General features: G+C 37.4%; 1 protein-coding gene across 1 annotated transcript in view; it reads left to right on the top strand.

The window, feature by feature from the left end:
- Positions 1-15,104, top strand: part of ASB3 (ankyrin repeat and SOCS box containing 3) — a gene marked incomplete at its 3' end in the record, with an annotated part of 59,759 nt that extends 44,655 nt beyond the window's left edge. Inside the window, exon 9 of the mRNA XM_079720519.1 lies at positions 14,899-15,104. Coding sequence (XP_079576645.1) covers positions 14,899-15,104 — 206 coding nt within the window. The remainder of the gene's footprint in view (positions 1-14,898) is intronic.
- Positions 15,105-15,557: the final 453 nt, after the last annotated feature.

The following is a 15,557-nucleotide window of genomic DNA, read 5'->3' on the forward strand; positions in this document are numbered from 1 at the left end:
CCAGGGAAGTCCCCTGCATTTTCTTTATGTGGGGAAAGGATGGGACTGTGAGAGAGGTCATAGTAATTTCCTTCAACAAAAATCATATCTGGTTTTATAAGTTTAGCCTAAGGAGCGTGTAAAGAATAGCAGGTGTTTACTGATATTTTAATGATATCCCTTTTATTTTTTAGTAAGGGTTACGCAAACAAAATTGAGTCCTAAAAATCTTGTTAGTGAATATTTAATTTGTGGTTAGAAAAATGCTAAATGAATTTTCCTCTTTGGGGTGTGTGTTGATTTGTGTTCTCTATAGTATTTATCATCTCTAAAAGGAAGTATCACCATTCTTTATCATTATCTTTTCTTACTGAATGTATGCCAGTGTGTTGATAAGATATAACTGTGGAGGTGAGCTGGGTGGAAATTCTGTGAATTGATTGATATTTTAAATTACTATTTTAAATTATCAGCTTACCCTCAATTTAAAAAAAAGTTTTTAAGCTAGTTAAAAAAATAAAGAGGGTACAGTAGAAGATTTTACACAAGGAAACCGGATTAAACTAAACTTAATATGTGCACAGTGTTTCTATTTACTTATTCAGATTTATTTTAATCTATTTTGTTAACCAGATTATGTCTTAAGTTAGGAAAATTATTTCTTCACTGCTATTTTTACATGAAATGTGACTCTTCATAAAACATACTGAATAGGTTTTTTTTTTTTTTTTTTTTTTTGGCTGTGTTGGGTCTTCACTGCTGCATGTGGGCTTCTCTTGTTGCAGAGCATGGGTTCTAGGCGCACAGCCTTCAGTAGTTGTGGCACGCAGGCTCTAGAGCGCAGGTTCAGTAGTTGTGGCGCACAGGCTTTGTTGCTCTGTGGCATGTGGGATCTTCCCGGACCACGGCTCGAACCCGTGTCCCCTGCATTGGCAGGCGGGTTCTTCACCACTGCACCACCAGGGAAGCCCCTGAATAGGTTTTTAACAAATGAACTTACACATATGTAGAAATGTCTTCTAATTTCTTGGAAGATTACATTTAAGTAAATATTCTCAATCAAAAAAAAGACATTCAGGAAAATATGCTCTTGAACTGAGGTGTATTCAAACTGTCAGTGAGGTTTCTTGTTGAAGAAGAAGTATAATCTGTTTGGAGTCTCTGAGCCTTCCAGAACAGAATTTCTTTAATGATAATGTTAGAAAACTCACATGCATGTGAGAATTGCATCTGCTTTTGCTAATTATGTATGTGCAGTGGCAAAGAGGAAGTATCTATTTCTTAATTGATAGAATATGGGACAATGGATTTGGGAACAAAAAGTCAAAAAGAAGGAGCATATGCCAAATGGGAAGATTATTGCAACCTATCAATTAGTAAAGATATGTGAGAGTTTACCTTGAAGACTCTAACGTATGGCACGTTTGTCCAGATGAAGGTAAGAATTGTGCATGAGTACATTATCCTGCAGTAGACTAAATCCATCAAGGGTTTCTTGTTTAATTAGGCACTAGGTAGAGCTTGTGTAGGGTAATAATCATCATCTCTTAAGAGGATTTTATTTTGGCTGACAAAAGCCTTTTTCAAAGGTATTAATGTAGCTAATGCTTTTCTGGTCTATTTCTCTTGCCAAGGCCTCTTTTCTTGGTTCCAGTCCCATATATCCAACTGACTTTTGGACATCTCCACTTGGTGTCCCACATTCTGACATATCCAGAATTTGAATTTATCATTTTTCCTACAAATCCTGGTGTTCCTTCTGTTTCCTGGTTCAGGATGTGAGGTGGTTTGGGAGTGCTGTTTACCAAGAAAGTGAGTTATCCCTGGCAGCTCTTTGTTATTTGTTTCATCCATAGTGGAGGTTTCAACAGGGGTGATTTTGCCCCCCCATTTTGGTTGTCACAATTGGTAGGGGTGCTCTTGCCATCTAGGGAATAGAGGCCAGGGAGGTTCTGCTAAATATGCTACAGTGCACTCAACAGCCCCCCCATAGCAAAGAGTTATCTGGCCCGAATGTCACTAGTGCCCAGGTTGAGAAATCCTGATCCACCTTGACTCTTGCGTTGTCCAGTGTTACAAAGGCCTTTTATTCCTATACCAGGAAGACTTTTTAACCCTGTTCTTATTGCAAACTACTTAGGAAACACTTGTGTTCTTCCTCTTAGTTATATTGGTCTCTCAGAATATTCTTCAGTGGTTCCTCTTCTGCAGGTAATGGGAGCCATTACAATGCTAGATTTTAGAAAGTCTGGAAAGAAAAGATATGCCCATCTACTCAGTTGCCTGAGTTTCAAATGGGATTGTGATTCTCTTCCTTTCTGTAGTTCAAGGCTGTCTTGATGTACCCAGCTCCCCTTTTTTCTTCAATTTTCAGGACATTCAATTTCCGTGTATTGGTCATCTGTACTCTCCCCTCCTGTATTTGGATTTTGAGTTGAGGATTTCTAGTAAGCAGAAGCATGGCCAGGGTTTTAATACCAATGGGAGTGAGTGCAGAAAAACAATTTTTTGATTACCTCTCTACATGTGTGACAGTCTTGCTTTCACCTCACTTTCTCCAGTAACTTATCATGGTATTAAAAACTGCCTTGTCAATATATTTCTTTAAATTTTTTGGAAAAGATGCTTCTTGTGGCTCTGCCACTATTTGTAAGCCCTGAGATAATTTCAGCTCCCTAGCTTCTTTAGGTATACCAGTATCTATCCCAAGGGAAAGATTTTCTCCATTCTTTTCCTAAGCCCTTTTCAAGTCTTGGAGATGCCCTATACTCACTCAAAATTCTTCTTTCCTCTCCCTTTTCCTCCTTAAGGGAATAGCAGCTTGCCCTGGTAGCTTATAAATAAAAAAGAGGATTTTTTAGAGCAACACTTTCTCCTCTCTTAGCTTACCAATAGATTGCTGACAAAATCAAAGTAGTTTTACCAGCAAAATGTCCCAGCAAATGTGGATACAACTCATTGGTACCTAGTTTAGTAAGGATTTCCCCACCACATACACACAAGATGCTGCTCATCTTTTAATCATTAAATCAGATTTGTCTTCAAAGTTCTTTTGCGTTAGAAAGGAAATGTATACCAGGTAAAATTTACTGACTGGTTGCAGTTAACAATTTTTGATCATGTGCCTGTATATACTTCTTAGAAACATCAGTTTAACCACACATAGCAATAGACTTTGTTTGTTTGTTTAGGAATTTGATTTTTATTATCAAATATCTACTATAAGAACACCGGACAAAATTAAAAAAAAAAATTAGGGGAAAAAAATCACTGCAGAGGCAGTGCAACACAGTGGTTAAAACAATCTCTGGAGCCAAACAATCTTTCTATTCCTAACTAGCTGTGTGTCCTTAGGTAGGTTTCTCATGATTTCTGCCTCAGTTTCTCCCTTTGTAAGACTGGGATAATAATAGTACCTATCTCATAGAATTAAGGGGACTGAACAAGTTAATATTTGAAAAGTGTTTAAAACAAAGTCTAACACATGATAAGTGCTGTATGTGTTTGTAAAACTTAAAAAAAAAAACCTTAACTGGGTTAATTTATCCATGGGTCTTTCCAGTCGTTATGCATATACACTTTTTAGATGTTATAGTAGATATGTATATACAATTTTATGTCCTTTTTATTCCTTTTTTTGTTATATATATTGACTCAGTATCCATAATTATAACTTACAGTGACTGCCTAAAACAGATTACAAACTAATTGTCCAACAATGCAGTAATGAGTAAACCATGGTCACTGACACACTGGGTTATTAAGTATCACCTTTTGTTCCAACAGCATCAGTCTCATACTTATGGGCAATACCTTTCCATCATTAGTAATCTCATTTACTAATCTTTTCTAAGGTTAATCTCGATCAACAGTAAATATCCCATTCAACACTTTTTTTCCCTTAAATTCAGGTTTAGTATTCCATATTCTAAGCAATAGACTTCTTAATCAAAAACTTTGCCAGCCCCTGCCCAGCTGACCAAGATCAAGTCTAGGTAATTAATTATGTTCTTATGGATAAAAGCACTTGGCTTTAGTTCATCCTGAACCTTTAATGATCAAATATGAACAATTCTATCCAGAGAATTACGTGGATCTGGATCGTACAAAGGATCCTGTAATGGCTCCTTGAAACTCTCTTGATCTGTTCATTTCAGTGTTCCTCTGCTTTGTTCTAAACAGGATTTAAAACAGTTTATACATATAGATTATCACCAAACAGTAAAACAGAAGTTAAAAGTGAAAGCAAGGACTTCCCTGGTGGTCCAGTGGTAAAGAATCCTCCTTCCAGTGCAGGGGACGCGGGTTCGATCCTTGGTTGGGGAGCTAAGATCCCACATGCCGCGGGGCAACTAAGCCCATCTGCCACAACTGCTGAGCCCATACACCTCAACTAGAGAGCCCTCGTGTCACAAACTACAGAGCCCACGCGCTCTGGAGCCCGTGCGCAACAACTAGAGAGAGTAAAAACCTGCATGCCACAACTAGAGCGAAGCCCACACGCTGCAATGAAGAGCCTGAGCACTGCAACAAAAGATCCTGTGTGCCACAACGAAGACCTGACGCAGCCAAAAATTTAAAAAAAAATGAATAGATAAATAAAATATTTTTTTTAAAAAGTGGAAGCAGAAGAAAAATATGGAGTCAGGGAAAGCTTATGGTAATCTGAAACTTGTCTATGGATACTCTGCAAATTTGGCTCTGACTGAGCTCTCTAGTTCTTGACACTAGGTTACAGAGTTCATAAGATAAAACAAACTCATTGCTCAGAAGTACAGATATTCTTGGATGTTGTGATGGACAGTTTCCTAGGCAACATCTTGGTAGCCACGGCTTCTTGGAATTTTATGTTACCAGTCTTCAGTGTGGACTGTTGCTGTCATACCAAGGTATAATTCAATAAAAGTAGTTCTTAAGTGGGCCCTGGTTCTCAGGTCTCTGTTGCTCTGACTTGACCAGGGCTAGATTTATAATATCTGGAGGGATGGATGGCCTGTGTGCACTTTTGAGCAGTTCTCTCTAAATATTGTAACACTCCACTCAATTTTTAATAAGTAGTAGTGAGCAGTGAGTTCAAAATTAGACTACCTAAGAAGTATCAGAGTGTAGCTATTTTGTCTTACAGATTGAGTTGAGAACATATTTTTAAGAGACAGTTGATCTTAAAAGAGGTAAAGGGCTCCCTGGTGGTGCAGTGGTTAAGAATCCGCCTGCCAATGCGGGGGACACGGGTTTGAGCCCTGGTCCGGGAAGATCCCTCATGCCGTGGAACAACTAAGCCAGTGCACCACAACTACTGAGCCTGCGCTCTAGAGCCCGTGAGCCACAACTACTGAAGCCCATGTGCCTAGATCCTGTGCTCTGCAACAAGAGAAGCCACCGCAATGAGAAGCCTGTGCACCGCAACAAAGAGTAGCCCCTGCTCGCCACAACTAGAGAATGCCTGCGTGCAGCAACAAAGACCCAACGCAGCCAAAAAAAAAAAAAAAAGAACCTCATTAGTATTACCTTTCATCTTTAAAAATTGAGCATGTGACCTTCTATTTGTAGAGTAGGAAACTTTGACCTCCCAGATACTAGCCATGTTATGGCTTAAGCGAATCATGCCTTGATTAACAGTGTCCTGCAGGCTGCCCTTATTACTGGATTTAAGAGCCAAGCTTTTTTTTTTTTTTTTAAGAGAAATTTATAGTTAACTTAGTAAGGTTCCATCTTCCTACTTACAATTTTATAATTTTAGCTTCACACAGCCTCTTATAAATCCAAGTGGTGGATTTTATTTTTTGTTTGTGTCTGTGTGTATGTGGTGGGGAAATCCTTACTAAACTAGGTACCAATGAGTTGTATCCACATTTGCTGGGACATTTTGCTGGTAAAACTACTTTGATTTTGTCAGCAATCTATTGGTAAGCTAAGAGAGGAGAAAGTGTTGCTCTAAAGCAATTAAAACAATTTTTTAAAGTGTCTTAGGTATTGGGTCACCAATATTATTTGAAAGCCCATTTTACTCTTCCCATATATGTACATTAGATATGTGTACTGGCAGACCCCTGGGACAGCTATATCCTAATTAAAAGAAAATTATTTTCCATATCCCAAATATTTATTTTAGGGTGGAAAGGCCGTTAGGACAGAAGCTTTAGTTTTTGATAGCTTGTTTATTTGAGAACTTTTAAACACTCATCTGTAATTTTAGTTAGTTCCAAATGTGGACCATAAGCAGAAGTCTTTAGTGAAGAGAATCTATCATGTAAATATTTCTGTAGGTGGGCATTTACAAATCTAGCTGTTTATATTCATTAATTCCTTAGTAAGTTGGTTCTTTAATTACATGTCAACTGTGTATCAGATACTGATTTAGAATCTGTGAGTGAAAAATAAACAGTTCTCTAGTGCAATGGCTAAAAAGGAATGATGCAGGGTCATGGCAGAATTTTCTTTTTAAGGTGAGAGAGGCTTGAACATGTTTTATAGATTAAAGGGTCTCAGTTTGTTGAAGGAAAACGTTAAAGATATGGAGATAAAAGCAATAGTTTATATAATAAGATTTCAGATAAGCCAGAGGGAGGATTCGCCTCAAATAGGCCCCTTCCTTTGAGAATAAGAGAGATGAGGGTGGGGTGGATGTAGATAAGTTTATAGTTTGAGTATTAGAAACTCAGAGAAAGAGAGCCTAGAAGATCTCCTATTTTTACTTAGGAGTAGGAGGTAAAATCTTGCTAAAAAGGAAACTGAAGTGAGAGTTTGGTAGCAGAGACTTGATTTAGAATGCATGTTGTGGCAAACTGGGAACCAGTGAAAGAGATTTGCTGAGCAACACTGAGGGCCTAAGTGGAGGTTGGAAGTGGTATAGTTCATTCATATGGTTATATGGTAATTTTTTCCCCAGCATTGCTTTACTTTCTCTGTATTGGAAAGAAGGAAAGTGGTTAGATTGATCTGGGGGTTGTCAGAGCAGGTACAGAAGAATTGAGGATGATAAAATAAAATAGCATCAGTGATGGGCCCATGAACGCCAAATAAGAAAAGAAATGAGAAAGGAAAGGGACTTGATAAACTAGATGGCAGGAGGAGTTGGGACCCGAGGTCTCAATGATATTAACGATCAGGCGTAGTGGTAGTAAGAGAGAGCACACTCTGGAAGGATAGTAAGTGGTGTATGTTGGAATTTAAAGACAGAAAAACGTGGGTCTGAAGGTGGTGCAGAAGAACTGTGAGAACGCTAAAATTGCCACTTAGACTTTATGATAAGTGTGACAAGGTGTGGAAGAATGAGAAAATTATATCTTAGAAATTGGTCAAGGAAGTAATTTTGGGGGGAGGATCAGGCTTCTGTGAGGACAAGAGGTGAAGAGAGTGTTCTGGACAGTGTTCTAGATGAAGGCAGATTTGTTTATGATAGAATATAGGGGTTCCTGAGAACTTTATGGAAAGGTATTGGAGGGGCTTAAAATTTACTTTATAATATTGAACTTAATTTTTTCTTATTGCTCAGACTGCTGTGTTATATTATAGTTCCCTAAACAAGTTAGGGAAATGAAGAATGGATTTTTATTTTCTAAGAGATCCTGAGACCATGATTCATTCTTTCATTTGATTACCACAGGAAAATGCTTAGGCTAGATGATTTTACTTAATTTTCAAGTATTCCAGGCTCCAGAGAGAGGCATCCTAAACATGGGAGAGAGGAAGATGAAATTGCTTATTATTAAGTTCCCTTTCACTTTATCTTTTCTCTAAGAGTGAGGTAGTTGTACGAATTGAGCTTTCATCTTTTTTTTTCCACTTAGTACACATGGCCGAGTGCCTTGTACCTGCATATCTATATGGGTTAGGTTTGCACTTCCCAAAGTGGGTGACCTGGCACCCATACTTCTGGTGTACCTTAGTGAATTGTAGTTCATGTTTGACTGTTCAGTGGACCTGTGATTACATCATCTAGTTTTAACTTAACCAATTCTCAAAAATTGGTCAAGCGGCTTAAAAAGTTTCCTGCGAAAATAACGTGTTATTTGGTTAATACTAAAGGTACCAATACAAGTGAACCAACAAAATAATCAGAGCTACACTCCTATTCTTTTTTTTTTTTTTTTTTTGCGGTATGCAGGCCTCTCACTGTTGTGGCTTCTCCAGTTGCAGAGCACAGGCTCCGGATGTGCAGGTTCAGCGGCCATGGCTCACGGGCCTAGCTGCTCCCCAGCATGTGGGATCTTCCCGGACCAGGGCACGAACCCGTGTCCCCTGCTTCGGCAGGCGTACTCTCAACTACTGCGCCACCAGGGAAGCCCTTTTTTTAAATTTAATTAATTAATTTATTTTTGGCTGCGTTGGGTCTTCATTGCTGCGTGCAGGCTTTCTCTAGCTGTGGTGAGTGGGGGCTACTCTTCGTTACAGTGCGCTGGCTTCTCATTGCAGTGGCTTCTCTTGTTGCAGAGCACGGGCTCTAGGGTGCACGGGCTTCAGTAGTTGTGACACGTGGGCTCAGTAGTTGTGGCTCATGTGCTCTAGAGCGCAGGCTCAGTAGTTGTGGCGCATGGGCTTAATTGCTCTGCGGCATGTGGGATCTTCCCAGACTAGGGCTCAAATCCGTGTCCCCTGCATTGGCAGGCGGATTCTTAACCACTGCACCACCAGGGAAGCCCTACACTCCTATTCTTATCAGATACTCATGTCATATGATAAAAAAGCTGACCACCCTATCTGAGCTGACGAGAAGTTCAAAAGTATCAAGAAAAGTATTTAAAATATGGTTCACCTTAAAAAAATAAAATAAAATATGGTTCACCTCCACTAATGTTAACAGTGAGTCTCGATGTTAGTATGTAGTGTGCATTGAGATATTAGGTAATGAAAATATCATAATCAGCAAGACACTCTAAACATCCAGAACATAAAGACAAACCCTGTGACTTTTTTCATCAATATTTAAGTCATATGTTGCTCAGTCCATTATTTTTATAAAGTATACTAAACATAATGACAGATGCTTAGAGCTCCTTTTAAATGTGCTTATTCAATAGTGAAAAGACAAAAATTTACATACTGTTGGGGAAATGCATGTTCTTGCTGCCACGGTAAAACAGACTGAAATAATATGGGGACAAAGTAAAATGCATTTCTTATTAGCAAATATTGTTGAAAGGAGCATAGAAAACATTGCTAAAGAGTTAAAAGAATAAAAATATAACCTTGCAAGTAAGAAGGATGGTATACTAAGTTGGAAGAAGATATATAATATTTATAACATGTCTCAGCTTAGGGTTTTTTTAAGATTCTGTTTCAGTAAGAAAATATAAATAATGTTACTTTTCTGAGAGCCACTAAAGGAAATATGTACCAGAAAGGATATATTTGCAACAGTAATGACTTATTTAATAGAAAAATGTTTTTTTGGAAAAGCTGTGTAAGACTGACTGCTGATGGAGTGGCTTACTTTTCTGTAAATGTGAGGAAATGGAGATAACATCACACATGAAAGGAGTTTATTGCATCATTAATAGTCAGGCTAATACAGGAAAGGAGTTGAAACCAGAATTGCATGAAGTAATACTGTTGTGAATAACTTTATAAAAACATGACCTTTAAAATATATATAGTCTTTGCAGTACTTTATGATGAGATGGGAGTGACCATGATTATTGTTTATACATTCAGAGGTTTGCTCTTTATCTTATGACAATATAAAAAAGAATCCTTGAACTTAACAATGAATTATGTACTTTTCTTTTGCAAAAATAAAACTGTTCCAATTTTCTTAACCTTTTTTTTTTTCTTGGTAATAAATAGCTATGAATAGTATGAAACCTAGTACATATTTCCTAAAATTCTGTTGATTTAAGGTAAAAATGATATTTTAACTGAGTGAGAAAGCAAACTACTTTCTGAAAGAAACTTTGCTACGGGGAGATGATTTCAAAAACAGATGCTGGGAAATATTTCTATTGTTATGTGATTTTCTTGCCAAAAACAATGTGCATCACCTAGAAAAACTCTTGTATTGACACACTTAAAATACTTGGAAACAGTTTCCTTAGATTTTGAATGCATTTAATAAAAATGTGAAAAAATGAAACTTTCTAACTAGCTTGTAAACTGATTGATACCAGGAAAAATAGAAATTTACCAGCTGAATTTTGATAAAAGTTTTGCATAATTGCTAGATGGGATAAGTTAGTATCCTGATTAGTTCAGCTAAGCCACAATGTACTCCTCCCGTTTGAATCTTCATGGTTTTTGTAAGATTTTTTTTTAACTATATCAGTAGATTGGACCTAGAACCAAATCTTGGACTTGCCGTGTCACTACAAATTAAATTAATGAACCTTAGTCACCTTGCTTTTGTTAAAATATTATTATTAACATATTTAGCAAAAGTAAAAAGGGTTTTATACCATTAATAGATAAATGAAATTATTTTAAATATGTGCCTTATTTCATTTTAGCTTATTCTTCTAATTTTATGTATTTTATTTGTACTTAGTGTAGATAATGTTAATTTAATAGTGTACATATATAATTTATATGTACATAAATATCCACACATTGGGGTTATGTACTCAAAGACTTTTCACTAATTGGTGTGCAGTCAAAAAACATTTGGAGATCACTAGATTAGATGGTGCCTAGGATATGTATGGTATTATACAGTTTATAAAATGCTTTTGCAAGTGTGTTCTAACTTGAACCTTATCAACAACATTTTGATGCAGAGGGGTGTCAGTTATGTTCATTTTATAGATGAGGTATTATTCCCATTTCATAGAAAAGGAACTGAAAGAGCATTTAAAGAGCTTCAGGTCACACAACTAGTTAATAATGGCTCATCAACTCCAACTCCAGGCTTATTACTGGATGGTGCTGTTTCCATTCATTCCATTCATTGCTGTTCTACTGGTCATTCTTTAAGTTTTGATTTCCTACCCTAATCTGTCTCTTATTTGTTCTTCAGAGTCCTCAGGTTGTTGCTTTTTTAATTTTGTCCAAGTTTTTAGTTGTAGTCAGTGGGAAAGAGAGAGACTGTACAAGTGAATTAAGAAGGACTGGGAAGAAAAGGATGGAACCATAAAGACATTATATTAATGATGATAATACACATTGTAGTAGATGGCCCAAAAGTCAGATAAATACATTTGGTGTAGAAAACCATGCAGAGGAACCATAGAAATAAAGTCTAGGCAGATACATCATTTGAATATTGGCATGAGGGCAGGCTAGAGATGAATGGTTGCAGGAAATATAGATAATGGGTGTGTATGATGTACATGTAGTTCTGTGCTATAGTAAACTTGGCATTAACAAGAATAATGAATTAAGAATTGTGGGGTTTAGTCTGATCATTGTTTTGACTTTAGTACAATTCCGTAGAACATGTGGCCTTCTATTTTGATTGTTCTGTGTATGTACAACAAAATTAACAAAATTGAAGACTTTATATATATAGAAATGAATAGTTAAAAGTTGCTTATCTAACAGATCTAGAGATAACTGGGTTTAACATACTAATTTGAAACTGATTGGGTCAGAAAAGTGACTTAAAAGTATAGCATGGTTTCAGACATCATTTTCTAGACTATGATCAGTGCCATAATGTAGGAAAAGAGATATTTATTTAAGAAATTAAAATCTGATTTTAACAAGTTTTCATGAAAGTTATGTTTTACATACAACTTCTGGCCTATTCCATATTTTATACATATATATATATATTAAATGTATGATTCTTTTAATCTATTTTTTTTAACTTATTTATTTTGGGCTGCGTTGGGTCTTCGTTGCCACATGCAGGCTTTCTCTAGTTGTGGCGAGCGGGGGCTACTCTTTTGCAGTGCGTGAGCTTCTCATTGCGGTGGCTTCTCTTGTTGCAGAGCACAGGCTCTGGGCGCACAGGCTTCAGTAGTTGTGGCACGTGGGCTTCAGCAGTTGTGGCACACGGGCTCAGTAGTTGTGGCTCATGGACTCTAGAGCTTAGGCTCAGTAGCTGTGGCACATGGGCTTAGTTGCTCCACGACATGTGGGATCTTCCTGGAGTAGGGCTCGAGCCTGTGTCCCCTGCATTGGCAGGCGTATTCTTAACCACTGCGCCACCAGGAAAGTCCCATGGGCTTTTCCATATTATAAATTCAAGGCACGACTTGATCTTCTCTCAGCCTGGTGACAACACATCTGGAAATACTATGCATCACTAAAACTTTCATAGGAATTTGCATGCTTTGAAATATTGCATATATGATTATACAGTTCCCTTAGTATTTACTGGCATATTAAACTAAGATGGCACTGACAGGTATATTATTGTCTGTGTTAATAATCCATAGGTGAAAGACTCCCTCAAGTTCAAATGAATACAGTTCTTACCTCTAATTGTTCATCAGGCCAGTGATTTATTTTGCTCACAGAAGGAAAACCAAAATGGTGCAATTGAAATTGGAACCAGTAACTAAAGTAGCTATACCTTTCCTTTTTTATTATTAAATGGAAAGATCTCCCAAAACTTACGATAGTTTCGGTGGTTTAGAAGTTCTTAGAGAAATATTTTGGGCTTATCACAGTTTAGAGAACCCTAGACTTGGGGTCAAATCATTTGGATCTAGTGTCAGCTCTGTTGCTTATGATGTCAACACAGGCAAGTCACTTAAGCTTTCCATAACAAATGTGTATTGGTCCAGTTTGGCTTGATCACAGATGATTAAGCTTCCACACACATGTCAGCATAAACAAACAAATGGTTTATTTAGTTGTAAAAGATAGGGCTGCAGTGATGTAGTCAGATGGCCTTTTGGAAAGGCTTGTCTGCACCGCAGGAGGCTGTGGGACAGCCAGAGGAACACTCCGCAGTCAGCCTGAGGAGTTGTAAGTCAGTGTAGTCTGTCAAGTTGGTGAAGCTGGAGAAGTGTTAAGGATTCCTTAGCTCCGAGTGAGCAGCTCTCCTCCAGGTTACACAGCCATCCTTTGTCTTCCTTCTGGGTGTGTGGTAAGTATCTACATTAACAAAAATGTGCAGAATGAAGAGGTTTCAATTTAACACGTTGCATATTAAAATCTAACCGAATAGGAGTAAAAATTCTCTTAACCAATCTCACTGTGATCCACACAATCTAGTCTTCTCATTTTCTCTGTCAGTCCCATTTGACTATGCTTATGGCATGCTCAGGGTTTGCAGCTGATAGGCCACTTTCCAGTATGCCAACATACTTTGGCCCTACCAGCTGAGTTGTGTGCTTACCAAGAATCAGTTACGCTCATTTCCAAAACTTTTATTACATTTGTGCATACCCAGTGACGTTAGGACCAATTATTGTTCCTGATCTCAGTGGGTGAGAAGGCTTCCTTATATGTAATAGTTGAACATGAGCAACCTACTTGTTGAAATTGAACCTGCTTACTACTCCTTTGGAAAACTGTGGGGGTTTGCAGTTTGAGCATGCTTTCCGTGTGGTTTCCTGCTAATCTCTCTAGTGCTCCCTTTATCTGTGTTTTCTCATCTTAGAAGGGAGAATGATGATTCTTCCTTTAAGTTTACAGAAAAGGTTAAAATTTAAACAGTATATAAATATGGAAACAGTGAAAGTAAATGTGCTATATATTGTAGATGCTGTAGTCTTATTGTTTAGAATGGGGAGTCTATGTGACTCATGGTTTAAGGAAAAACTCTTCTTCGACTCAGGTTTTATGTACAAAATCAGATAACTCTGTTGCTTTTCTTATTTGGCATTTTGAAACACTATGGATTGAGGAGTTTCCCAAACCCTGAATGAACTAAACTAAACTTAAACCAGTAAGCTGAAACTAAAATGTAAGATGATGGACTAATTTCAGTGGTTTGGAAGATGTTAGAGAATTAGCATGTCTCAGGCCCTGTGGGTTATTACAGTTTAAAGAACCCTAGACTTGGAGTCAGACCAGCTGGTCTTATATCAGCTGGGCTCTTGATAGTGCTTGTCTCTGCTGCTCTGATCCTGGCCTGTTAATCATTGGTACATTTCACAGGGATTTACAAAAGATTTCTTGGACTAATAAAAGGCATTAGATTTGATTCACATAAAACAACTAGCTGTTTTTAGTGCTCTTAGTTTTCATGGATATTAACTTCTTTAGTTAACACTTTTTGTCTTGGAAAACAAAACCAGTATCTTACGATTCTTAATCTAGCATATGTGGGTTATCCTTTAATTGGTTATTAGCTTTTGGCAGCAGTGGTTTTAGCATGTGTACGTACACATGCACATTTTGGGGTCATATGCACTTGAGTTTGAATCCTGGTCTACCATGTACTAGATGTATGACCTTTGGAAGGTTACTTAAACCTCTGTTTTCTTATCTCTGTGAGAGCATGATAATATCTACCTCACAGGGTTAATGAAGATAAAAAGAGGATGTGTATCGGCGTACAGCATAGTAGGCATTTGATAGATGGTCCTTTTCTCTCTGTGTCAATTTTAAAATTTCATTCTGTATCATGGATAAAAAGAGCAGAACTTATGTAAGCTCCATTTTTAGTCACTTGAATGTGGTAGGTCTGGAGACTATCTGCAATGAGAGTAAGAGGGAAGTAACGCTTGCTACTGTGTGCTTCTATCATTTCTAAAGTTAGATCACCCATTTCTTAAGTCCGAACTGGTATTGGCAGAAATTTAGAATTTGAACATTTAGTTTTATATGGCCCTGGGTACTGACTTTGGAATGTGTGGCCAGAAATCGGAGGAAGAAGAACCCGGTGAAGGCTGTAAAAAAGAATAAATAAATAAAGTTTATTTTGGTCATCCTGGCCCAAGTAATCTTTTTTCAAAAGTAAGTCTAAGTAACATATCACTTCTCTTCTACTAGGCAGACGTGGGGAAGAAAAGGGCATTTACCTTAATGTACTGTTATATCTTTCTGGTTCAAACATTTTAATCTTCCTTTTTTTGTTTTTTTCTTCAGCCTCTGTTCCATCCCTGACCCACCTTTGTCGTTTGGAAATTCGGTCCAGTCTAAAACCAGAGCACCTACTATCTAACAGTTTTATCTGTCAGTTGCCACTTCCCAGAAGCCTACATGATTATTTGCTCTATGCAGAGGTTTTGAGGATGAATGAAGTTCCAGAACTGGCAGTTATTCAAGATGGAGAAATCAGTGAAGCTACTTAACACAGGTCATGTCTTACTCTGAAAACCACCGAGATAAGGAGCCATGGAGTACAAATTCTTCACGATTTTATTGTCACAAAAGATGATTTTTGTTTGTGTGGTTGGTTAGGTTTTAGAGGGCAGTAGTTTAATGCAAATGTTTACAACTAAGCTTCCTGGTAAAAAAGTATAAACCTCACTAATGTTACTTTATTGCAGTTTTATCATCAGTACACTTTATGTTGTAAATTACCTAACCATTTTCTGCTTTATTCTGTTAATGAACTGTGGCTAAACATGGCGTATTTCCACGTATGATCCTGTGTTTACCTAGGGCTAGCGTTTAGAAGGGAATGCATAAAACTTCACTGGACATGTACACACAGTGGAGTTGAATCTCTCTTATATTTATAAAAGAACTGTCTTATATTCTATTCTCATCTCTTAATTCAGTTGAAATTCATTGGCTTTTCA

Source organism: Hyperoodon ampullatus (genome assembly GCF_949752795.1).
Source record: "Hyperoodon ampullatus genome assembly, chromosome: 15".
In the NCBI taxonomy this organism is placed as follows: Eukaryota; Metazoa; Chordata; class Mammalia; order Artiodactyla; family Ziphiidae; genus Hyperoodon; species Hyperoodon ampullatus.